The following is a 27,131-nucleotide window of genomic DNA, read 5'->3' on the forward strand; positions in this document are numbered from 1 at the left end:
CAATCACGTCCTATCTTTTCATTTGCAAGCATGTGACTCATGGTACACCCACATGATTATTTTTATTCTAAAAAAATTTAGATAAATTAAATCTCAAAAGGATTATTTAAAATAAGAAAAGACTAAAAAAACTTATTAAGTACATGTAAAAATATTTATAAATTATTCACTAATAAAATTCTGAAACATTCTTTTGAAATATGAAATATGAGTGATGTTTATCAACTTTGTTTATCGGTCCACTGACATATGACATCATATCTTCTTCACTATTGATGAACATTAACTCCAATAAATTAATGCCATTGAAATCATTCATATGATAATGTCTCCTTTACGGAACTAGGTGGACCTCACTCTATTCATCAGATGGGAAGGCTCCTTGAATCCACCGTCACCTTTAACCCTTATATACGTGATTTACGTACCAAGAGATAGTGTTTGAACCACTCTGAACTATCATAGCAAATATGAACAAATATTTATTACGCTTCTATACATTAATTTTTCCATGTTGTACATTGTGTGTCATAAATTTTTATTTCAACTCTTCTGACTTTTGAAGCAGAAAAAGATTTTGGTGGAATTAAATTACATGCAAACGTAATTGCTTAACGGACATAATAAAAATGTACGTGTCTGTTTCACCATAATGTATAATGGAGTATTCTGTTAAAGTGTATTTACGGATACATCACAAATTATATTAATACGTACAGTACATACTAAGTTAAATTCTAATGATTTAAACAATATATGTTTGGTTTGCAGTTATAAAATTACATGTATTTTAGGCTAAAATAATTTTACCAACGGATACAATCTTTGTTTTAAAGTTTATTTCTTTTTTCTTCGTTAGATTTGTATTAAAATGCACATCGTAATATTTTCATCTGCAGATCATCAAACAATAAGCACTAATTAGCATAACTTAGTTCAACTTAATTACATTCCTTTGTTAATCAGGGACACGTAGCAAAATACATAGTACAGTTCCTACCCCTACTAATTAATTAATATTCTCTACCTTATTTATTTATTTATTTATCATGACTGATAAAACTTTCATATGGATGGAGCTATAGACTATAGTGGCTAATATTATATCAATTCCTAAAACAGAATAAGAGGTTTCGATCTCTTTCTTCATCAACATATGTTTAGAAAGAGCTAACAAATTAAATATATATGTACTATAACTATTGAGCGCCACATGACAAGGTTTGTTGCTTTGCTTTAGGGACAAAAGACTCGCGGGATGTTCAGCTGGGAGCTTAATTGCCTTGGTTTTATGTTACTTTACTTTGGGTCAATGGTCATTAATTGTCATAAGTGGTTAAAGATTTAAAAAGTTAATTCTTTTTTTTCTTTTTTTTTATAAATCTGAGCTCTATTTCTCCTTAAATAATTAAAATCTTATTTGGTTGGCAATCTTTATTAGAGAGATCCGAGATCTATTAATTCAGAGATTAGTTAAATGATAATTGTAATCGAGTAAAATTATTTGCGGTTTAGACATACGTATTAATTTTCTAGGTATGTTACCATATTATTAGTGTCATGTCCGATTATATTGATGGTATTTTTTCATTTTATCACTTTTATTTTTCATAAAAAATATTGTTATATATTGTGTTTTATATATGACTTTTTTTTATCACCATCACAGTGTTTACTGGTTTTATCTACGAATAACTAATCTTTGTGAAAAACTTGATTAATTATCTATTTTTATTGACAAAAATTAAATATCTTTAATATGATTTCTCTTTTTTATAAGATTTTTTTCATTCACAAAATTTGATTTGATTAAAAGTTGTATGACTTAACAAAATGTATATATTGCACTAGTGTAATCAAGTCATATTTTATATTCAAGAATCCAAACTACTTTATGAAGAAAATCAAAATTTAGTGTTTTAGAATTCCTTAAGAGGTAAGATTTCTTGCTTAAAGATTTTCAAATATGGAATCTAGAATTTCTCTCTTCCCGGCCGTATAATGTTGCTTATGGAAAGAAACAAAAAGAGTTTTCCACTGTTCAAGAAAAGTGTATATTTCACTTTACATATTCCTCCCAGCTTCTTGAAAAGAACCGAAGAAAAAATTAAACCAAATAATTTTTTGATGTAAGCTGAAGGCAAGCCTATTTTAATATGCATAGCAAGTTGGCATTGTTCTGTTAAAAGGAATGAGTAGTGACTCTCTAATTTTAGTAGAGGCAAAGGCAAACTTTGTCATACAATGTTCGTAGTAACCGTTGATGGTTCTTTTCAGCTCTTTAAAATTAAAAGAGAGAAAAAAATAAAGATAGAAAGAGAGAGAGTTAGGTTTATCTTTCGTTGCCTGTGATGTTGGGTGCAAGCAGAGTTTGATCACTCACGGCTTTTACAACTAGAGTACGTACAACACTTTATCACTTTGTTATATTTTTGAAGCATAAAATTTGAATAAACTTTTAATTAGTCTGTAGTTAATTTTTGGGACAACTTATGTTTATATATATAATCAAGGGCATTGAAATAATTTAAGTTCCATGTACATGCTAGCACAAGTACCTTCTTATCTATTCTCGTATGTCCGTTAATAAGTGTACTAAGAATTCATAGATCAAAATGTTGACAAATTCCAGAACTCAAGTCACCTTTTCTCATATTATCAGAGAAGCGATACGCAGATGCTTTTATTAGCCTTCTCTCTCGTTTTAGCCAGAGTAGTTATAACTCTGTTAGCCTTCTCTGTCATCTAACTTTTATTTTCTTAGCTTGTCAGTTAGTTTGTTATAAACTAACTTTTGTATATAATTTATTCATGATTGAATTGAGTAATGAGAACCATTTTTTTTGTCTTTATTTTTTAGCTTCTTTTTTTTTATGTTTTAAAATATGTTTATATCAGAGTTTTACATAGTATTAGAACTCTTAATATGTATTTATGATTGATTTGAGTAATCAGAAGTATTCCTTTCGTCTTTTTCTTTGAGTTTCTTTTTTCTTTATTTTAGAATATAAGCATGGGTTAATTATTAGTAGTGATTGTCATATTTTTGAATTTTTGTTTGATTTTTTTATTTGCCAATTTTGGCAAACTCGGCTGATATTTCTTTTTATAGAAGTTTCTAGTTTGGACGGTTAGCCCAGACTTTCACCAAAAAAATCGATGTACATGATGTAATAATTCTCATTTCTTTTATTATAAACCTAGAGATCGATGTATGAGATAGTTAGACTTCACAAGCACTATGATTAAGAATTTATCTACATGGTGTAAAAGTATTTCAAGATTTAACATACTCCCTCCTAACTGTTAATGATCTAAGAACTTATAATTTGAGAGAAGAAAATAGAGAGATCGCGATTAGAAAAACAAGTTAACGTATAGCTGAAAGGGTTTAACAAATACAATTTCCTTTTAAAAAAGACAAATACAATTTAAATAAATCCAAAAACTAAAAATCATTAATAAAAGCATTAATGGATAATAAAACCTCTAACACATGATAGCATAAATTTAAAATTAATTAACAAAACTAACTAATTAATGAGATTTAAACTTTTAAAATATCTAACAAATTAATACTACAAATTAATTACATATACAGGTATTCAGGGATTAACGGACGAACACAAACAGATATTTGAACACATGAAACGGATAACAGTTAGGCACTATGGGTGGCTGTTGCAGTTCCTATTCATATTTGATAGCCTAGCATCTTTCAATTCTCCATGTTGCCTCAGATTTAGGATACAAAGCTCTTTTGTATTCTTATGGGGCATAGATTTGCCTGGTCTCTCAAATTTTGCAATGTTATTGTAGAGTTTGATTTGCAACATTGTTTTACGATTATTCACTTTTTCAACAAGTACAACATTTATAGTATCTTGCCCTCACCGTTGCAAATATGTGTGGTACAAATATTGCCAAAAAAATATATTTATACATGCATAAAAAAATTCCTACACCACTTTTATACTTCATAAACTACAAGAATGAACGAACTTCTTACTAATTTGTATTCCTTAATCCTTACTTTTATGGTCATTGAATGGCCTAACAGAGTTACCAAATTTATGCAAACTGGAATTGAGTCAAAACTGTGTCATGAAACGAAATAGGAGAAAAAATAATCAGAAAAGGAAGTTTTTGGTATCTTTGAAAATTTGATGTTTCGACTGTGGAAGAAATGGACAAAAGTGTGGCAGACACACAAGCAGGTATTCTGGATTGACTGAATCCTGGGTCAATCTATGCGGTATATTGCATTAAAAAAATGATATTGATATAATAAAAAACATAAAAATAGAAAAAAGATAGATAAAAAGAAGTATCACACAAATGTATTATAAATATTATTGTTATAGAACAAATTGCCTGACTTCAATTATTCTACCCGTGACTCTGGACATTTTTATTTTTTAAGTTCAACGGCTACAAGGCTAATAAGACAATTATCTAGCATCTAACTAAAGGTCCAATTCAAACAATTTTGCTAGGGCTGTCATCATCAATTAGATCTTGAATATGATATTATGTTACTCGTACTTATTATACAAACACTGCAATCACATAAATTCACAATTAGAGCAGTTCCTTATAATCTGTGTCTTCTTCCCGTCAACATATAAATTATGTTCTTTCTTCTCAAATCTTTTTTTCCCATTAAAATTTAAAGTCTTATAATCACTTAAAAGAATTACGTGACTTGTTTTTTATTTTAAAAAAACTCACATAATTCAATTATATATGTATTTTAATATTCTTAATCATTCATAATATCCAATAATCAATATCTATATTTCTTATTCTATCACACACTATTTTGAGAATTTATAGAAAAAAATGTTAATTTTATTATTTTTTTACAAATATTTACAATAATAAGATTATTTTTATAATTATTAATAATGAAATAATTAATGTTTCCTGAAACTAAACAAACGTCTTGTTTATCATCTCTACCTTAACCTAACCTCTTTTTTTTTTTTTTTTACAGCAACCAAACCTCTTTCTTGTTCCCCTGGAATTATGCGATAGATAATGTTTTCTTCATTTTTTTTTAAAAAAATAAAGCTTGCCTTTCGGTTATATTATATAGTTTATTGAAATGAAGTGTAATTGAAACTCAACGCAGGCAATATATGAGTAAAAAGTGAACCAAACAATTTCTGGTAAAAAGTTATGAATTAATGAAAATAGAAATCAGCTGAAAAGTAATTAAATATTATAGCTTTAGAATTCAGATCTAAGAGGAAAAGGAGAGATGGAACAGGTGCACGAGTGGCCATGGTTGCCGGGTGCCAGCACGTGGAGAAACTCTACCTATTGCCACTGTACTTTGGCACACATTATAAAGTAAGATCACTATGAATTTTTAATAACGTTGAAATCATTCAATTTTATAAATTTAATTAATGAGGTATTAGTTAAAGTGTACTTTTTGGCTTAACAAATAGACCGTAAAAAAATATTGCAAAATACTTGAATGTTATAATTAAGTTGAGATAATCAGATTTAGAGGGGAAAGAATCGATGTTTTGATACTATTATACAATCTTGACGTTGCATTTGACTAGAAGACTAAATTGTTATATATATAATTGTTTTAAATACCAAAAAAATAATTTTATCATAATAATACTATCTAATTTAAATATAATTACCTTCACCGAAAAATATCGATGGACTATATACCAAAAAAGAGAAAAATCAAGCTGTCTCAAGAAACTTAAATGAAATTTTCTAAAGAAGGAATTTGTAATTTTGAGAAAATGGATAATCATTTTAATTGTCATAATAGCTAGCTTGGATATTAATCTTCTGCTAGATTACTAAAGTGAAAATAAATAATGCTCACAAGTTCACAGTTTAGAAGAAATTGTACGTGGTTAGTGTCATTATAAATATGTTGAAAATAAAGTTAAAAATGATTCAATAACTTTATACAACAAATCACGTGAAAGAAAGTAATTGTACGTAGCAGCTACAACTCTTTACAATTTTTTTTGTTGCAGTTCGCGAACATGACATCAAAAAGACAATATACATTCGTATTTTCCTAATCATGGCTATAATGTTATAATATTGATCGGACGATACACTTATAAAGGTATTTCTAAAAAGGAAAAAAAAATAGTTCCTATATACATTATAAAATTCTTAATTTTAATATTTCTAGCTATTTCACAATCCAATATTTTGATCGCTGAAAATTAAAAAATAAGCACTGGTCTCTTGAGAATCATTATTTATTGAAATTCAAAGAGTAAAAACATATTTAAAAGTTCTGAAATCAAAATATTGAATGATGAAGTACATATACTAAAACCAAGAATTTTATAAAAGTATAAAGATTAAAAACATTTTTTTCCTTCTAAAAATTAATATTATGATCCAAATTAAAAATTTTAGCTATGTTTAAAGTGATGGTCGTGGAATTGATATAGTTCATCTGTCTCTAATTATAAAATTATTTTAATTAAATTACACTTTTTAAGAAAATTTATTTTCATATTAAAATTTTCAATTATTTATATTATTTTAAAATTACCTTTTTATTCTTTCTATTTATTTATTTATTTTTATTAATGTTTGGAGAAAGAATTATAAAATAAAAATATATAAAAAAAATAATTAATACGTCTAAAAATTAGAAGATAATCTTAAAAAAAATAAATAAATTTTTGAAAAAAAATCTTATAATTAAGGATAAAGGAGTATATGTTTGACATTGTGATCCTATAGTGTGGTGGAAACTGCAGAGTATAGGAGTAGGAGTAGTGTTGCGTATTCCAGTGCCAATTAATTATGTTCCCTTCATAACACAAACATCCAAACCTGGGAGTACTTGTTGCTCAACAATGTTGGTTTTACCCTATCTCATCATTTCATTATTTCAAGGCAAAGGAAATTAATGATGTACTAAGATGTTCGTGTCTTTGTTAATAATTAAGCTAATTCCAATCTGTCATGTTCATGTGCCACTCAGTGTATAGTCAAAGTAATATCGTATTCCCTCCAGTCTGTCATATGCCACTCATGTGTACAGTCAACGTAATCTCATATTCAAGTAACACTATTATTCGAATGACACTAGCTTAGGCTACTTTACATACGCTTTGTTTAATCTAGACAATTAAGAAACGCGTAAGAATGAAATAAATAGGGAAAAGAGCTAGAAATAATGAGAGGATATTTAAAAGTGAATTATAAGTGGTGATTGGTGAATATGATAAAATTATGAAAGTGTTGAGTTCATTTAGAATTTCTATTAGTGTTGGAAACATCATTTTGAAATTGCATGGTTAAATTTTGATTTCTCGAAAAGTCCTGCCTTGAAGTCTTGAGTTATGTATACTGAAAAAATATTACTCAAGATTTAAAGATTGAATCATTTTGAGACTGAAATGATGATGAATATGAGTTAAGTATATGAAAGAAGTCAATTAACAATGACTTGTGTTGAGAAAGAAACAAAATTCTAGACAAGAATCCGAGTACTTCAAGATAGGTAATTATCGACAATTATCAAGAGTTACACGAGTTGAGACTTGAGACAAATATTAAGATTCTAGTTTCTCGATCCTAAACAAATCAACATCATGCGTTCATATCATATTTCTTGACCGTTGAGAGCCAAAACATATAAATAAGATCCTTATAAATCATTTTTTGTTGTTGACATGCATTATATATATAAACACTTTGTAACACTTAACACACTTCATACATCAATGACTACTAGTTCAAAGAGTCAATTGATTTTAAAAAAATAATGTGCCCCAATTTTTGCACTCATTGGTGCAAAAGCACCAGGGGATTTTGATATGTAGTATGTCAGGTTAATTTCTCATAGATAACCTGCACCGTAAATTCAAGGATATACCAATGGATGAAGGATTTTAATGTTTCAATAGACCTAATATATATATGCTTATATAAACATAAATGCATCATCAAACAAAATTCAGCATGCGTAACACTTTTGCATAATTTTCAATCATTCCAAAAATGTAAAATTGCTGTCATATATGCTTCCTAAAACAAAATTCCTTAATAAAGTTCCTTTCTATATATTCTAGAAATATAATTTTGGAACATAAAAGAAACTCCATTATGAATTTTTGTTTTAGAAAAGGGTAAAAGTAATTCCAAAAATTTGTTTCTAGATTATATAAAAAATGCATCGATATATATATATATATATATATATATATATATATATATATATATATATATATATATATATATATATATATATATATTATAAACCCTTTGATAACTGGAAAAAAAAAAGAGGTAGTGGCATTAGAGGGGACGAAGGACAAAGACTGAAAATGAGAGGAAATTAAAGGAGAGGCAAGGACTTTCCAGAAATAAGGGAGAACTGATGTGAGTAGGGAGGGAAGTATTTGGAAGGGTGAAGTGATAGTAAAACGTAGTATAAGAAAATGCAATTAAAATAAATTGTTAAAATAGGAGGTGCAAATAGCATCAGCCTTGGGGGCATGGTAAACTAAGTCCTAATTATTAATTACCTGATTTAAATCAGTACAAAGAATTTAGTTTTATATTATAAATTTGAGCACTCATTCTAAAGAGTGAGATTCTCATTCTTCCCATCCCTTTGCCAATTAACTCACTCTTTATCTTATTTTCTAAATTTAAATTAAACTATATTAAGTGTTGTTTATTATAAGTATGCTATTATTTTTAAATTCAAATCAACTGTATTTTATTTTAAGACCTAACGAAGTCTATTATCTTTAAAATATTTTTGTTATAATTATAATATTACCTTCAATACAATCATTTTAATTTATATAATTAAATAATTAATATATAAAAAATATTTAACCTATATAATGATGGCTTTTTTGTTAGAAATTATAATGACAGATAATCATGTGGCTTGATACTGCTATTTCTTGTTATAAAACATGATATGTGTCATTATGAAAAAATAATCTACATCTACATCTTTTACAAAAGTAAAAAACAAAGGATGAAAAAAGAAGAAAAGAAACTGAGACAACTTTTGTAGAGAATAATAGCATATGTGATTTTCATTACGTGGGGCAAGTTTAAAGTAACTTTCAGACAACTCATTGTTCCGAATGATACTAAATTTAGTCTTGTAATTTTCAATTTAAGTCTTGTGACAAACAAAACATGATTAAAATAACAAATTTGATTGAAAATAATTTTCTGATAAAAATTAATTATGAGTAAAATTAATGAAAATTCTATATAATGTTATATTATTTACTAAAAGAACATCTCGCACAATGTCCCATTTTTTTTTCTGAGTCTCTACACAAAGCACACACATGACACAACAACTACGAAGAACTGGTTCCCATTTTCAACTTTTTTCTCTCATCGGAGAGAATAGGGTGGCGCATGCACACACCACTTTTTTTATGATCTCTCTCTCTCTATATATATGCACTATCACACGTTATAGAGGGACACATAAGCCACCACAGTCTCACGTTGTAGAGCTACATTCATAGTTATAGGGAGCTCAAATCTCAATGGCCCTGAAAAGGAACCAAGGGTGGTGTGGTGGGTTCTCATTCTTTTAACTTGCACTCTTTCTTTGTCTTTGATGTGTGTGTGTAGTGTGTATGTATGTGTGTCTTATGTTATGTTAGTATCTCTCCCTCCTCTGACTCAGAGACAGAGAGAGAGTATCAAAGTTCACTCCAACTTCGATATTAAAAAAATGAGAAAAAAGAAAATGAGTTTTGATCTCATAAATCGCCTTGAAACATGTCCCTTTACATCTCTATTCCAAACCTTCAATCTCTAGCTCCCCTCTATTGACTCTTGAGAGATGAAATGTTTATGATTTCGTGTCTTCATTCTCTCACTTTCTCTGTTTGACTTGGTTTGTGATTGTTCAGAGAGGAGCACATTCAATGAATGAAGCTTTTTGGTTTTTGAGTTTCTGGGAGTGGATCAAGTTGGCCCCCAGATCTTCAATTTGTTTGATTGTTGCAAAGTCTCATCCTTTCTTCTGGTAGTGTGACACTTCAACTCGGTTTATCTTTTTGTCATTGAGAAAAAAATGTTGACTTGCATAGCGTGTACCAAGCAACTCAACAATGGATCTCTTCGCCAAGAAGAAGAGGAAGAAGCTGTTTCTGTTCACACACCCAGCACCAAGCAAGCCATCAAGGCTCTAACTTCTCAGGTAAATTGACTGACCATTTGCCTTATATTCCTGATTTGTCTCATTACCAAATCTTCAAATTATGTGACTCTACATTCTTGGAAGCTAATAGCCTAATAGTAATAATGCCAAGAGTACTAAAAGGATTCAATTTATGGTTTTTGTGTTGTGTTTTAACTTTTAATGATTTGCTTTACTTAAAGAGGGAACTATGGTGAGAAAAAAGGGTGGTTTTTGTTTTTCAGATCAAGGACATGGCAGTGAAGGCTTCTGGGGCATATAAGAGCTGCAGGCCATGTTCAGGATCTTCAAATGGTAACAGGAATAGGAAGTATGCAGACTCAGATATTGGGTCAGATTCAGCAAGGTTCAACTGGGCCTACCGCAGAACTGGGAGCTCCAATTCAACCCCAAGGATGTGGGGGAAGGAAGTGGAAAATGGGGGTAGGGTGAAAGGGCTTTCAAGTGGAGAAGGAACACCAGCATCAGTGAGTGGAAGAACTGAGTCAGTGGTGTTCATGGAGGAGGATGAGCCTAAGGAGTGGATTGCACAAGTTGAGCCTGGTGTGCTTATTACTTTTGTTTCATTGACTCAGGGAGGGAATGATCTCAAGAGAATACGGTTCAGGTACTATTACTACTGCTAATAATCCTCTTGTGTGTGTTTTGAGATTTTGCACATTTGGAGGAGTGTGAGAGCACATGCCTTTGTCATGCGGTAGAGGCAACTGGCCTTTTAACAAATGTGACTTTGTCCTTTGTTGTGGTTTAAAACCCTCTCCCTTATTATTCTTTGATCTGGAAAAACTAAGTACATGTTTGTTTGGGAGTGATCAAATGCTTTTCAAAGGCTGTCCAGATTCTAGATTGACAGGATCTATCTTGTTTGTTTCTATTGTGCCTCTTTGTTCCATTGTCAGTAAAATTCATGCTTGGCTTGGCTTGGCTGGGACAAAAACAAAAAGGATTTTTATCTTCTGGCCTGATCATTCAAATGCACTCCCTCCCTCCTCTTCCTTCTCAGCCCACAAAAGAGAAAAAGGAAAAGGAAAAAAAGAAAAAAGAAAAGGAAGGAACCTATGCAAAGAAAAAGGCCAGGCTTGGTTTTGTGCCACTGCTAGAGTAATATTCATTTTATGAAACACAAGCAAGTTTGTCATCACATTCCCCCTTTCTGTTCTAAATTTAAATACAATAATTATAAAAGGAATATTAGAAGGAACCATTCAATCATTAATAGTTTATGAATAAGAAATTCTACTTTATTGATATTTGATAATAGTTTCATTACTTTAACTAAGTTAACAACAAATCCTTTTTGTTGGGAGTTAAGTGTCCTTTTGTCAGGATCATCTGTCTTTCATGAAAGTTTGGGTTTCTCCTTAGCTAGTATCAGAAGTCAGAATTGAATTGGAAACAATCAAGAAGACCATGAATCTTGAATCAGTTAAGAGATATGGAATTCTAATTTGAACAATATAGATGCTGCGGGGACAAAACTTTTTCCTCTACTAAAATCAACCTGCTTTTTTATTTTCTTAGTGTGGTAGCAACCTGAAGCAATTGCCTTATTGGACTCACTTTCGAAATATCTATCCAAATTTTATGTTGGATTTATTATTTTTTATTCTCTGTAAAATATCCACAGGTAAATGATTTCTGTACCCCCTACTGTAGCACTAGCAGCTCTTCATTTGAAGTAGGGGGTGGGGGCTCTTTGTAGACATTTTGAAAAGTTTCTACACTACTATAACCAGCAAGTTTTTTTTGTCCTCGAATATCAGTTGTCTAGTCCCAGAGTAGCAATTGGAGTTCCCTGTTATATTTTTGTGCCAGTCAATATTATACAGCTAAAAAATAATTAAATATGGGAAATATACTAGTGTGGTGTCTCATTTCTTTTGTTTTTAGCCCGTTGATGATTGTGCTAATTATTTTATTTGATATATTTGATCAGTCGTGAAATGTTTAATAAATGGCAAGCTCAGAGGTGGTGGGCAGAGAATTATGACAAGGTCATGGAGTTGTACAATGTTCAGAGGTTCAATCAGCAAGCAGTTCCTCTTCCAACCCCACCTAGATCTGAAGATGAGGTGAACATACAGTTTTTGTAATTTGTTGTTAAGAGTTACATGATTAAAACTTCTTTATCCTAGGAACTCATTCAGCTTAGATGTTATGTTTAGCAATCAATCACAAATTCCTTCTAACTCATACTTGAGGTCTGAACTTGAGATATTTGAGTTAAAAACCTAGTTCTTGAATGAGCAAGAAGTGTGTAAGGACCTGCTTCCTAATTAATGGGTAACCTATTAATTAACTACGGGAGTAGGATGTTATCTTTTGTATTTACATGATTAGTTCATTTATAATCTTCTGTTTCCGTACATTTGCTGCATGGATATATTTTATTTGGTCTTTATATAACTTTCCTTTCCTTTTTCAGAGCTCAAAGATTGAATCTGCTAGGGACAGTCCTGCCACTCCTCCACTCAGCAAAGAACGTGCACCCCGACATTTTCACCATCCAACAGGAATGGGCTACTCCTCATCAGATTCACTGGATCGCCACCAAATACAACCACACCCTTGCTATGAAACAAGTGGTCTGACATCGACACCTAATCTTTCCAACATTAGTGCACCAAAGACCGAAAGATCATCCCTTGATGCTTCTGTGAGGACTAGTTCATCTGGAGAAGATCACTCGGGCGAGTTTTCAATCAGCAATGCTAGTGATATGGAAACTGAATGGGTTGAACAGGATGAACCAGGAGTATACATCACTATCAGAGCACTGCCAGGTGGAACCAGAGAACTCAGGCGTGTCCGGTTCAGGTACAAAGAAGTCATTAATGTGGATAATAAATTACTTTTAGTTTTAATGCAACAGCTTTTTAATTCTGTTACTAATTATCTAAACAAGTTGTATTGTATGAAAACTTGCTCATGTTCCTTGATTTGACATTTTTCTAGAATAAATCATCCATACACTAACAATGTTAAGATCTTTTACATTGTTATCCAATCACACATCATCGTGTATGTTAAAAGTGATATCGGAGAAGATGATTTCTGATTTGTTGACAATGTAAATTTTTTTATAGTGGTAGTGCCTTCCTATTAAGCTCTTTTTTTTTTGGTATTTTGATTTGCATTTAGTGATTTGATTATAGGATCTACTTTTATTATGCTTTTAAGCTTTATGGAGAGAATAAAAAATGAAGCCTGTTTTGGATGTAGCTCCTTGTGAACTAAGTTTTTGAATTATCCCTTTGATACCTGACTCATGAGTCTTAACAGTTGGATTGCTAAGTCATCAAGATTGATTTTTATCTTAAATAATCACATTCATTTAATTCAAAAATTTCTCTCTTCATTCTTTTACACAGCCGAGAAAGGTTTGGAGAAATGCATGCGAGATTGTGGTGGGAAGAGAATCGTGCTAGGATACAAGAACAATACTTGTGATGACTGTGACTATAGAAGAGCCTTTACACAGATAAACTGCTTCAGCAGGCTAACACAGTACAGCTTGAAAGCTTTACAACAGTGTCGTGCATTCTAGATCCAGTTACCTTCTTTCTGGTGGATAATTTGCATGTAACTGCAACTTTCAACTTAGTAATTGTAGTTCACTTTAGACGTGGAGAAATGCAGGTGGTGTTGGGAAATACTAAAATATGATAGTGATATTTTAGTTTTAGTTAACTTGTTCCTTCCATTGTAATTCAAATGTTTTCCATCTTTGTATTAATTTTGAACTATTCCTATTGAGATAACAAGTTTGGTTCTGTCGAAATGATTAAGCTGAAAATACAATGCTGTTGCTGTAGATTGAAAAAACCCTGCACAAAACGAATCACTGGAAACTTGGTAACTAAGTGCATGTTTCTAAAGCTTAGAAAATGTAAGCTCAAAGGCTAACACAAGTTTATATAGGGGAGCATGTGCAAGGCAATTGCTATTTCCTTCTGGCATTAATCTTTGAGTGCCAAAATGCATTATCATGATGACCATTTTAAAGGAATTTAGGAAGATTGATAACGTGATAAACTAAGTATCAGTCTTAAAAAGAAAATCCTAGATGTGAGGTCCAAGTTTTTTGCTTTTGGGTGGTATATCACAGGAAGAACTTATTTTTCCTCACCCAAACTAACCATACATTTTTCCTCTCCCTTTTCTCTGGACCCTCTGGCTTTGAAATTCAAGATTTTGGAAATGTTTGGTAAATACTAAAGTGCTTATTCAAACAGAATTTAACACACGTGAGAGCTTAATTTTATAGTGAAGCAAGCGGGAAAATAAAGAAGGTAGGTTAAAATCATTTGGTTTAAGTAGTTATATGTAATGTGAATCATAAATTAGCCACCTATTTTTCGTTAATTATACCTATCTATTTTTGTAAAAGAAAATTAATTTATTAATTTCACTAAGTGAACTTTACCAAAATAAAAAAAAAAAAACACCAAGTGCAGCACAAGGTGTACGGTGTACCCACTTAGGTAACAAACAGAGGATACACATCAAATAGAATTTTATGTCTATCTAGTTAAGATTGGAAGAACTGTTTGCTCCTATTCACATTTGCACCGGTTATGTAGTATTATTAATTTATGGTTTAAATGCAATTTCGGTTTTCTTATTTTATTTAATATATAATTTTGGTTTTTTTTTTTAAATAGAGACATTGGTCCCTTTAAATCTATGATTTTAGTCTTCATCTCAAAATAAAGACATTTGATTATTCTATTTTAGAAAATTCATAATTTTGATTCCTATGTTTAAAAAAAATCTACAATTTTGGTCAATCTTTAATTTTATCTACATTTTATTTCTTACATTATAATTAATTAAATCATTTTTATAATATTGTAAATGAATATGCTCGACCCATAGTTCAACATGATCAAAATACAAAAAATAAAACATAAGCAAAACTAAAAATTTGACTAAAGTTATCAATTTTCTAAAATAAGAGAACCAAGTGTCTCTATTTTGAAATATGAGACTAAAATTGTGTAATTTTTAAAACAAAGATATCAAATATATTTATTTTAAAATAGAGAGACCAAAATTATAGATTAAGCAAAATATAATATTAAAATTGCATTTAAACTTTAATTTATTTTTGATATTTAAATAGAATGCATTATGTGGGTAAATAAGTTTTGAGGCACAAATTTTGTTTCTTTTAGCGGTCCATACACAAGGAGTGAAGTTGGATACTAGTTAGACAATATTTCTTTTTCATCCATATGAATTGAACACGGTATAATGAATTTATACCACTCATGCATCCTATTCAATCAATTAGATCCCCTTAGTAGTTAGATAATAATTTTGATAAAAATAAATCCTGCATTGACCATTTAAATCAATTTTATATTATTATTTAATCTCAAATTATCGTGTACAAAGAGAAAGTTAGGTTTAAGGTTTAAGGGAGGCAACTAAGAAAAAAATTCATATAATCATCAGTTTGATATGAAATATTCAAATGCTTCTAAAAATATATAATTATATTAGTAATCTTAATAGAAAATATATTTAAACAAAAAAACCAATCAAACATTTTTTAAGACCCCAAGATTATAGATGTTACTCATCAATTTTACATGTCACAAAGAAACTTCATGACCAATATATAATAAAAATGAAACCTTCTTCTAGACTCAAGTATAAGGAAAATTAATTAATTCCAAGTTGATTAAAAAGTTAGTTAATATCATTTAATTTTATCCTGTAGAAAAATCATTTAATTTTATCAATCTCATTAAAAAACAAGATTATTTTTTAAATATTCTTCATTGAATTTTAATATCATGAATAAAAATGAGTATTTAAAGATAAAATCACAAATAAATAAAGAATATTTTAAGAAACATATCATTAAATAGGGTAAAACTGGTCATATTTACTTATATTTATAGGAAATTTTCTATTAATTAATTATGTTATGAAAATGTATTAAATATAAATGGATTATATTACTCACCTAATAATAATTGTTAAGAAATCACTTAAGAAGAATATATGTTTTCATATTATTGGAAATTAAAAGAAGAAACAATGAAAAAAGATAAAGATAAAAGGAGAAAAAAATACATGATAAAGTGATTGAAAAAAGAATATTTATTTTAAATAATCTCAAATTATTATTTTTATTCATACACTTTATTTAATCACTTATCTCTTTCTTTCATATGAAAAAAAACACACATCTTTTTTTATTACACACAAGAATAAAAAAGAATACATCATAAAACAAACAAATTATTAATATAATATAATTTATACATGCAAAATTATTTATTATAATTTCAATCATATAAAAATAACTATTTATTATATACATTACACAAATAAGATTACTAGTTTATTTAATAGTAATTTTTTTTACTCTTACAAAATTTATAATGGCCAAATGGATATACTCTATCACCATGAATAACCACGTGTTGGTTTTCATATTATTGGTGAATCCTTTAGAAATGATTCGCAATTTTTGGTTTAAGCAAAGGGCACAACCGTAGTTTAGTCGACGACAACACAATACTAAGCTAGGGCACAACACAACACATGAAGGAAGCAATCTACTAACACAACACATGAAGGAAGCAATCTACTAGGATTTAAGTTTTTTTTTTTAAATTTCTTTTTTTCCCCTCAAAACTAAAAAGTCATTGTCAAACGTTTTCAAAACCCTCACTGTCGCTCCAAAGCCGCTTCCTTTTCTTTCTCTCTTCTCTCTCTCTCTCTCTCTCTGTTTCGATTGGGAAGAACAAAACCCTACCAAAGTACCCATCTTTTTTTCCCTGCAGTGTTGGCCTCAAGTTTTGTTTTTTCGGCGCTGTGGTTGTGTTTTGTCTTGTGGGTCGCGTTCCTTTTGGGGTTTTGGGTGCAATGGTCCCTGGTTCCAAAACGGAGGGTGGTGGCACTGGTACCACTCACTTGCTCTCTGCAAGAGTGCGCAAAACCATTCAATCCATCAAGGAAATCGTGGGGAACCATTCTGATGCCGATATCTATGTCGCCCTTAAGGAAGCCAACATGGATCCTAACGAAACCACTCAGAAATTGCTCAACCAAGGTTCGTGCCTGCCTTGGTGGGGCCATGTTTTGTTCTTTCCCCATACTCTTAAATATTGTTTTGATTTTTTGGGTTTTGAATGTTGTTGGTTTGGTTTTTGATTAATAATGGGGTTTTTTGTTTTTTGTCTCTCTCATTTGTATTGTATCCCCCTCTTGTGTGAGGTTATGGATTGGTGGAGAATGTTTCATGAGGTTGGTTGGTGTTAGTGTAATTCATGTGTGGGCTGCATTTTGGTGTTTAATTTACCTGTATGAGAATAGAGATGCTAAGAGTTTGCAATGGTTTTTGTTGACTTGATTTTTTTGTGGTGGACTAGGTTGTGCCTCTTTGTGGATCTTAGTTTGGTCTGAAAAATCAATATTTCTGTGATTGTGTATTTTTCTCTCTCTTTTCTTTGCTGTTTCTGCATGATTGCAATGTTTTAAATTGCGTTTATCCTTGATATTATGGAAAACTGCGGACAAATGTGGCCTTCAATTGTGGTTGTGGAGACTACAAAAATGTTGTGACCGAAATTGTGGTTCCGAAGCATTTTTAAACCTTGTATGATTGCATTTGTTCATATTTTTTGGTTTTGTTTTCTTTATTTAGGCTGGGAGCTGAAATTGGTGGTTTTGAGTTTGCCACTATCATAATATTTTGAGCTGATCAATACTAGCAAATTTGTGATTTCATCATCAAAGTGAAATTTTAGAGCAATCATTAAAACCCTTGCCTTTTTGTATTTTGTTTGAGAATTTAGAGGGAAAGAATAAAGCTGAATAATTTGTCTATAAAATTTTCCGTTTGTGCCACTGGCTCTACCCCTCCATTGGTGTAAGTTTAGTTTCTACCTAGTTATCATTTCATTTCCATTCCCTTCTGCATTCTGAGCAGAGAGGAGAACCAAAAATAGTTGTTAATATTCAATGAAATGGTCAGAAGGCCCGAAGCAGTTAGGCAGGGTGATGTTTGATCAGCTTCATACCAGTTTACATGGTGAATCCATAAAGTTTTGTATCTGTTGTGAGACCTAATTATATATGTGATTTTAGCAGCACTACCATGATATAGGCTTCAAAAACCTATTTTTAAAATAGTGGCCATCCTGCTAGTCCACTATAACATTTTCAGAGTTAGCTGCGATGTGCTGCTATCCAAAATTGATAACTATATGTGAGTAAAAATAATGTCAGATCGTGGGGTTGTTTGGTGTCTGAATGGTTTGGGAGCGGAATATTCAGCTTAATTTTTCCTAGAGTCCTGGAATTTACATGGTCTAATGTAATTTTTTTAATATAGTGTTTTTCATTGATGTGCATAAATAGTTATTGCATATGAATGCTCATTGATGTGCATTGCAATATTTAGGTGATCTAAATTAAGATATGTTTCTGAATCACATTGTTTTAAACCATGGTATGTGATTCTGCAATTGATGCATGCTTTTCTCTTGTCAATTTGCTTGTCCTTTGAAAGAAAATTAAGCAAAAAAATCTCCTAATGTTCATTGTTTTTTTATTATTCAGATCCATTTCACGAGGTGAAGAGAAGGAGAGACCGGAAGAAGGAGGTATCACTTCTTGTATCTTTGTGGATGACTTATTAAATGCATGATTATTATGTTACAGAGTAGTGGTTTTCTTATCAGTAATTTATTAACATGCATCTGTTATTGCAGACTCAGAATGTTGGGAACAGGGGTCAGCCTTCAGCTGACTCACGAAGGCCATCTGAGAATAATAGTGGTCAAGGAATGAAATTTCACACCCATTCTGAACGCAATGTTCGAAGAACAAACTATTCTCGCAGTACTTTTCCTGGTAATATGCTTGTTTTGATAGTTAAAAGTGTGGTGCCCTGATTAACATCTTGTTTAGAATGAGCATTCATTTTTACTCCCAATAAATTTGTCAATAGTTTTTATTCTTGTTGTGATAACCTGATAGTAAACATAGCTGTGGGGAATATCCCCGATTTAATTTAAATTATGTTGCACTTCCAATTCACTTAATACTTAATAGTTGCTTTTTCACTTTGGTGGCTGTGGTTTTTATGCTGCTTTTCTCTTTTGTTCATATGGGAGGGGGGCTTCTTCTTCTAATGTTATATGAAACCAATTGATCAGTGATACTTTAGTCATCAATCCATCTGAAAAATTTACTCCTGATGAATAATTTGTGGTTTTATGTTTCAAACCTTCATTTGTTTGTATGTGGTTTCAACTAACTAAATGGATAACTTGTTTTGTGCATGTTTTCAGAATAACTAAATGGATCACTTGTCTTGTATGGTCGTTATCATGTGTACTGATCTTTAAATTCTTTCTTACTATTCAGGCATCAGCAGAGAGTTTCGTGTTGTTAGAGACAACAGAGTAAATCATATATATAAAGAAGTAACGCCTCTTTCACAGCAGCACTCAACATCTGTCACTGAGCAGTTAAATGTAAACATATCTGATAAGGGGTATGCTCTGAATTTTAGTTTTTATGGATTTAAAAGGTTTGAATGATTGCCCTTTGCCCCTTTGCATATCCAGTGTCAGTAGTTGTGCATATATCCCTTGCTTTCTAGCCTGACAAATAAATTTGGGTTATGTTTTTTTGTTGAGAACTTCTGTGTGAGAGGTCATAAGAAAGTCTGCATACCTGAGCCCTGAAAACAATTAGTAGAAGATTGCTTAACTAATACACATGACATGAATCCCAAGGTTAGATACATGTAAACTGATGCAAGGTTTGCTGCCACATATAGAAAGTTAAGTGTTTATGTTTAACAGAATGAGATAGAAATGAATCAAATGGTGAGAAGAGTAAACCCATCTTGATAAGATAATAATAGACTAAATTTAAATTTGTTAATTGTATTTCACTATTTCTATCCAATGTAGTCCAATGTGAAAGGGGTGCCATTAAGGTACTGGTGGTTTATAACTTTGAAGTGAGAGGCACCGAAATGCACATGTCTTTCTAAAGAAATACTTTAAAGATTTTGAAAGTATTATACTACATTAAAAACAGAGTCTTGCTCTGTTTCCTCCATAAAACAGAAAATGGATTGTTTCTACTCTGTATGTGGATCAGATAGCATCATCATCATAGCATGAGGAATTTTGTCTGATAATAGATCACTGTTTTGATGTATTGATAGTTTTAGATAATTGAATATTGTAATTATCTTTGTTACAGCTCATCAATTTCCACCAATCATAGGTCATCTGGCTCTAGGAATTCGTCTCAAGCTTCAAATGGTCCTTCTGATTCACATGCTAGATACGCGCCAAAAACCATTGACAGAAAAATTGTATATGAGGATAAGGATAAGCAAGGCATGATTTCAAATGCAGCAGGACGGGTGCAACCAATTAAGCCTAACAGCGTCCATCAAAATTCTGCCTTGGTGGCATCAACCAGTTCTGCTGTTGGGGTGTATTCCTCTTCAACAGATCCAGTTCATGTGCCCTCTCCTGATTCTAGATCACCAGGTGTTGTTGGAGCCATTAGGCGTGAAGTTGGGTTTGTTGGTGTTCGGCGACAGTCTTCAGACAACAAAGCAAAGCAATCATTTGCTCCTAGTAGCCCTCATGTTGTGGGTAAAGATGGTACATCTGCAGATTCTTTTCAATCAGTTGGGGCTGTCTCAAAGACTGAACAATTTAGTCAAACTAATGTAACTGAACCTTCATTATCTGGTATGCCAGTTAGCAGACCGTCGCTGAACAACCAGCATAATAATAGGCCACATCAACAACTTGTGGGACATCAAAGAGGTATATATCTTTGAAATGGCACTACCAAATTATGATTTTAATCTAAATTTTCAAGGGTAAGGTATATCAAGCATTTTATATTTCAGTCAAAACGAAGGTTTATGTTAGTAATCCAAAACAATTGAGTGGGATAACTTGTTGTGCATTTGTTTAAGCTGTGTTTTTTTACCCGTGTCAGAGATCTTTGCTTATTGAAATGTATATAGTGACCCATTTTATGCTTTTATCTTTGTATTTTTATTTGATTGAAGAACTTATAATTGTAAAACTATTAATTTCCTTATTCACATCAATGAGATGAGATAATTTTTATGTAGATTTCTTTTTTATTGTTTGCCATTTATATCCATGCCTAGAAATTTGATGAGTTTTGATGCAGTTTCTCAGCAAAATAAAGAATGGAAGCCTAAATCAAGCCAGAAGCCAAACTGTAATAATAGTCCTGGAGTAATAGGAACCCCAAAAAAGGCTGCTGCTGCTGCTTCACCTCCAGCAGAAAATTCTGGAGATATAGAATCAAATACTGTAGAGCTTCAAGATAAACTTTCCCAAGTAAATATATATGAGAACCAAAATGTGATTATAGCACAGCATATTCGAGTTCCAGAGACTGATCGCTGTCGGCTTACATTTGGTACCATTGGGACTGAACTTGATTCTTCAAGGCCTCAATCTAAGTATCACATTATAGGAGCTTCTGAAAAATCAAATGAGGAATTGACTGCAAGGTTGGCATTCTTGTCTTGCCTGTTTATTTTATGTTGAAGAGTTAATATTTTGGCCTTGGCGGTGATAGCTATGCAATTCATACTTATTTACTGAATTTCTTTGTAAGTTTGATATTATTTTGGATGTGACATTTTCATATGGTTTAGAAAATATTTCTTCAGACATATATTATGTTCTGTTCACACACAGCTAACAAGTACATAATAGTTAGTATGCGTTTCCCATAAAACAAGATGTAATGTTATTGAACATTTGATGTCAGCTTGACAGTACCTGCTCCAGAGTTGTCCACTGATGATGTTTCTGGGAGCAAACAGGTGGACTTGCGGGATGAACACATTAGAAGTTTGGGGTCAGACTCTCCAGTATCTGGTGCTACTTCTGAGCAACAATTGCCTGACAACAAAGACTCTTCAAACACTAAGAATCTGGACAATTATGCCAATATTGGATTAGTTCGTGATAGTAGTCCATCCTATGCACCTTCAGAACAGCAGCAACAAGATTCTCATGATATGCCAGGCTTTGCGGTTAGTGAATCCTACGAAATCTGTCTTAGGTTATATGCTGTTGAACTTTTCCTTATGGTCTATGCTAAGTTAAGTTGTGCAATTCATGGTAGTATGGCCTTGGCAATGAGGGGTTGCATAACAAAACCTCTGGTCAGGTATTGTGCCTGTATGGTTCAATTGGCAAGTCCCATCGATCATTATATGTTGTGAAGAATCTGCACAATGTTGAAACCATAGATATTCACTAGTCAGTGCAGATTCTGCAAAACATATGATCAATGTCACTTACCACGCAAACCATACAGGCACATACCTGGCAGGTTTTTTAATTAAAATTCAGAAATTGTCACCTAATGATTGTGTCAGTGCAATGATTGCCAAATAGAATTATCCTATATACTTGAATCGGTTACACCATTTGTCTATTGTATAATAAGGCCATGCCAATGGCCATAGGCAATTTGTGAAGGGAGGCCTGCCATGGCGGTGCCATAAGGCACAATGGTGTGTTTATATGGTGGAATTTCAGCCATCCGCCATTGGTAACACTGATAATGTGTATGAAATTAAACATATTAGACATCTTTGTTGAAGTGTTAGTGTTACTTGATGTTATAAAAATAAAATATGTATTTGTTTTGTGCCTTGTCTTTCCATCCTCACTTTTAAATTCCAAACAGGCTTACGATTCTCCAGCTGGTTATGACATTCCTTACTTCAGACCCACAATTGATGAAACAGTACGAGGGCAGGGTTTGTCATCTCCTCAGGAGGTATAATAAATTTATATGCTAATAGCATATTTGAAATCATTTATGCATGGAAGGGTACTTTTTTCCTTGATCCAATGTTTCAATAGTGAACGTTGGAGTTTACCAGTTGAGTTTTAATGAGTATTTCTTGTTTATCCATATCAATATCTGCAGAGTGATAAAGTTTAATTACACAAGGGTTATTATTAAAATGCACAAGTCTATTAAAACAGTTTACTCAGTTGGACTTGTTTTTAATTTGATTGAGAAAACAACTTTTGACATTCTTTGAAACCTTTTCTATTGATGGTCCGTTTTGTAAAGAACATTTGGAAGAGTATTTCTTAGTGTTTCTGCTTTACTTTTTGTGGATGGATACAATACTTTGACATTATACACAGTGGGCACAGTTCTCTCTTGCATTGTATTTTTTTGACAGCACTTATTCACATTGTATTTTTTGGACAGCACTTATTCACATTGTATTTTTTTGGTCTTTTCACCTTTTTAATAAACTCATAAATTCTTACTTTCTTGACACATTATTGGGTGAATGCAGGCTTTGATCTCCCATCCAACCAACACTCCTGCTTCCACAATTGCCATGGTGCAACAACAGCAACCTCCTGTGCCACAGATGTATCCACAAGTTCATGTTTCACACTTCGCTAATCTTATGCCATATCGTCAGTTTCTGTCCCCGGTCTATGTTCCACCCATGGCCATGCCTGGATATTCAAGTAATCCTCCCTATCCTCACCCAACAAATGGCAGCAGTTACTTGTTAATGCCTGGAGGTGGTTCACATCTTAATGCCAACAATCTCAAATATGGAGTTCAACAGTTCAAGCCTGTTCCTGCTGGAAGTCCTACAGGGTTTGGAAATTTTGCTAACCCAACTGGATATGCCATGATTACTCCTGGTGTGGTTGGGGGTGCAACGGCTTTAGAAGATTCATCTCGAGTCAAGTACAAAGATAATCTTTATGTCCCAAATCCTCAGGTAATGTGCTTTTGGTAGTGTTCAAGAACATATTGTTTGATTGTCAACAAAAGAAGCATTAACCAAAAAAGCCATAGGCTACAAGCTAATTAAATTATTTAAACCTAGCAAGCACCCAACATTACTGCCCATTTCTCTCTCACTTCATTCTCATTCAAAATAGGGACTTCACCAAGGGGCGTGTGTTCCCCCCTTACCAATATCTTGATTATAACAGCATTATTCAGAAATGGGACTGTTAATATAGCTTTCCTGGTTAATTTCCTTGGCAACTATCTCATTTTGACCTAGTGCTTGAGCTAATTATGTGCTTCATTTTAGTTATCTCTGGTAGCTTATTTTGCTAGAATTGGTATTATGTGCCGAAGGTGCCAAAAGGATATAACTTGTAACCCTTTCATTTTTTAATGGTAAAAAAATCATTTATACCTGTTAGTTCACAAGAAAAAAAAAGTGTAGCTTTTAACAGTTGCAGTTGCAAGAAAGCAAGGAATGTAGTACAACTCTTGGGATTTGTGTAACGCATGAACTCTAGTAGGAAATAGAATATTAGGAAAAGATTAGTAAAGTTTACTAAGTTGATCCTCATGTCATAAATAAATCTCTGCATATTATATATCACCAATCAGATAATTTGTTTCTTCCTAATCACCTTTTTCTTCATGATCGCTTTCTATTACAAAACTAAGATCCAATTTTCTTATTTACTCCCCTAATTCACAGGCTGAGACATCAGAAATTTGGTTACAGAATCCAAGGGACCATCCTGGCATGCAATCTACTCCATACTATAACATGCCAGGGCAAACACCTCATGCGGCTTACATGCCATCACACACTGGTCATGCTTCCTTCAATGGAGCCACAGCTCAGTCTTCTCACATGCAGTTCCCCGGCATGTACCACACCCCTCCACAGCCGGCAGCCATGGCTAGTCCTCACCATTTAGGACCACCAGCCATTGGCAACAATGTTGGAGTTGGGGTGGCTGCAGCTGCTCCTGGAGCACAGGTTGGTGCATATCAGCAGCCTCAATTGGGCCACATCAACTGGACAACAAATTTCTGAAATGGGATAACAGAAAAAAGGAAAGTGAATTTAACCTGTGTACAAGGGACTGACTGAAAGTAGGTATAGAAGAAAAGTGCCAGTTTTCATTGTGAAATGAATGACTTATGCTTTTTTTGTTTTTTCGTTTTACAAATGCAATGAGGCATTAAATTTTAGTCTCCATTGTTTGCAGTAGGTGTGGGAAATAGAGTTTTTGGCTTCAAAAGTTGAAATCTCAGTCATTTTCTGAAAATTCCTTCAGATAATGCTGAAAAGCTTTAACTGATAGGATATGCTGTATTTTTTAACTGATATCAATTACTCACAAGTTACTTATAAAAACGTCTTCCTGTCCATGTCAAGTAAAATTAACAAGAATGTCACTTGAAAAAACTTAGCGGCAACTATGGATTTATGGATTTGAATCTTGAGTGAATAAGGAAAGAAAATTGAAGTTAAAGGTAGAAACACTTTTGTTGAGTGTAAACTAATGAAGATTGATAAGCTGATAGCGATGTCCAAGAAAATGAGTAGTGTTATTTACTATTTAGATTTAAGAATTTAAAGCTTTAACAGTGGTATGTAAAATAAATTTCAAGCAGTAAAACATATACATAAGTTTTTGTAAGTCCTTTAATACTATTTTGTAAGTTTCTATAATATCATATATATTACGGGAAAAAAATGTATGTACCGAAAGTAAAGGAAATAATGTATTTGTAAATTTTCTAATGTAGGATTATAATTTTCCTTTTGGCTAGTACATGAAACTGTACATGTTTGATTATATTGTAGTGGAGTTAAGCCCTCTATATTGCCGACGTTTATGTGGCGCTGGTTATTAACAGGTCTTATACTACTATTTCAAAACAGTGAGGAGATTATGTGTGCATTAGGCTCGAGTTTGAACCAGATTTATGTTGGAACACTTATCATTGATTTTGAAAAGAAACGTAAAAATAAACTACTTTTAAATTATGATATGATATTGAATTATAAGGATAATTTTGTTAGCTTTTTGTTAATACAAACAACCTTTTCTTTCAATGCAAAAGCAACAAATATTACTTGGGCATAGAAGAAATAAACTACATTTGATTTTTTTATAATTATTATAATTGGAGTCTTTGACTGGGGAGAATTTTAAGATATTTTCCCAAACTTGTTACTTGAATTGGTTATAAAATTAATTTCAGTTTAACTTAATCACATTTAAAAGTTTTTGTCTTTTTTACAAATAACTACATTTGAAACTTAAGACATACATTAATTTTATTTATTCATTGTGATTAAAAGTTTGTCGGTAACAATTATCATCTTAAAAATTTGTGAGAATTCTAAGATATCCTTACAAATTTTGTTATTTGGGTTGAATATAAAATTAATTTTAATTTAAGACTTAATTATACTTAAATTTTTGTCTCTTTATAAGGAATTACATTTGAAAGTTAATACATATATTATTAATGTTTTTTTAACTGCATACATACATTAATGTTACTTCTTCATCAGTGTGATTAAAAGTTTGCCATAAAATTGTATATATGGGATAACAAAGTTATTATCTAATGATTCATTGGATAAAGGTTGGTTGATTGCGTATTTCATTATAGTTGGATGCTTTAGAGTATCATTTTTTATTTGATATCTGTTAACTCATTTGACAAGTGTACCAAATTGTCCTAAGTAATAAAGTAAAATAGAAGTTCGAATGTCGAGTTCACAAGGACTTTGTTTGTATTTGAAATTGTATTTATCCAATTTTTAAGTAATTAATAAATTGATTTAAAGATTTGAGAGATGGAAAATTAAAAGTAAATTGACATAAAATTAAACTAGTTATCTAACATGTGCAAGAAAAGAAAAACAAACACTCAGAACGATGAAGCGATGGTTAATTCAGAATACAAATATGTTGGGGTTTAGCTTACTAAATTACTCTTGATGCAATGTCAATAATTTTTCTCTATTTAATATTAATTCAATCATCATCTACATCTACTCATATACTTTAACCATGATTTCTCATATGAAAAAGTCTAATTTATCTAATTTCTCTCT

At 31.6% G+C, this 27,131-nt stretch overlaps 2 protein-coding genes across 4 annotated transcripts; both read left to right on the plus strand.

Moving 5' to 3' along the window:
- Positions 1-9,309: 9,309 nt before the first annotated feature.
- Positions 9,310-13,959, plus strand: LOC100801626 (protein Brevis radix-like 2). The gene is made up of 6 exons (XM_006598753.4): positions 9,310-9,567; positions 9,909-10,198; positions 10,423-10,805; positions 12,135-12,270; positions 12,624-13,015; positions 13,570-13,959. The coding sequence occupies exons 2-6, from the start codon at positions 10,073-10,075 to the stop codon at positions 13,646-13,648; spliced, it is 1,116 nt and encodes a 371-aa protein (XP_006598816.1). The 5' UTR covers positions 9,310-9,567; positions 9,909-10,072; the 3' UTR covers positions 13,649-13,959.
- Positions 13,960-16,795: 2,836 nt separating this feature from the next.
- LOC100806038 (uncharacterized) lies at positions 16,796-25,412 on the plus strand. 3 transcript variants are annotated; one of them, XM_014768951.3, is made up of 11 exons: positions 16,796-17,270; positions 18,782-18,825; positions 18,934-19,075; positions 19,592-19,721; positions 20,444-20,856; positions 20,956-21,024; positions 21,404-21,752; positions 22,016-22,283; positions 22,946-23,038; positions 23,577-24,020; positions 24,744-25,412. In XM_014768951.3, exons 1-11 carry the CDS (start codon positions 17,084-17,086, stop codon positions 25,086-25,088), a joined length of 2,484 nt encoding a protein of 827 aa, XP_014624437.1. In that variant the 5' UTR covers positions 16,796-17,083; the 3' UTR covers positions 25,089-25,412. The 3 variants fall into 3 exon arrangements, with proteins under 3 accessions (XP_014624437.1, XP_006598817.1, XP_014624436.1); XM_006598754.4 differs by having other exon boundaries at positions 20,468-21,024; XM_014768950.3 differs by having other exon boundaries at positions 16,797-17,270; positions 20,444-21,024.
- Positions 25,413-27,131: the final 1,719 nt, after the last annotated feature.

The sequence above is a fragment of the Glycine max genome, chromosome 16 (genome assembly GCF_000004515.6).
Source record: "Glycine max cultivar Williams 82 chromosome 16, Glycine_max_v4.0, whole genome shotgun sequence".
Classification (NCBI taxonomy): domain Eukaryota; kingdom Viridiplantae; phylum Streptophyta; class Magnoliopsida; order Fabales; family Fabaceae; genus Glycine; species Glycine max.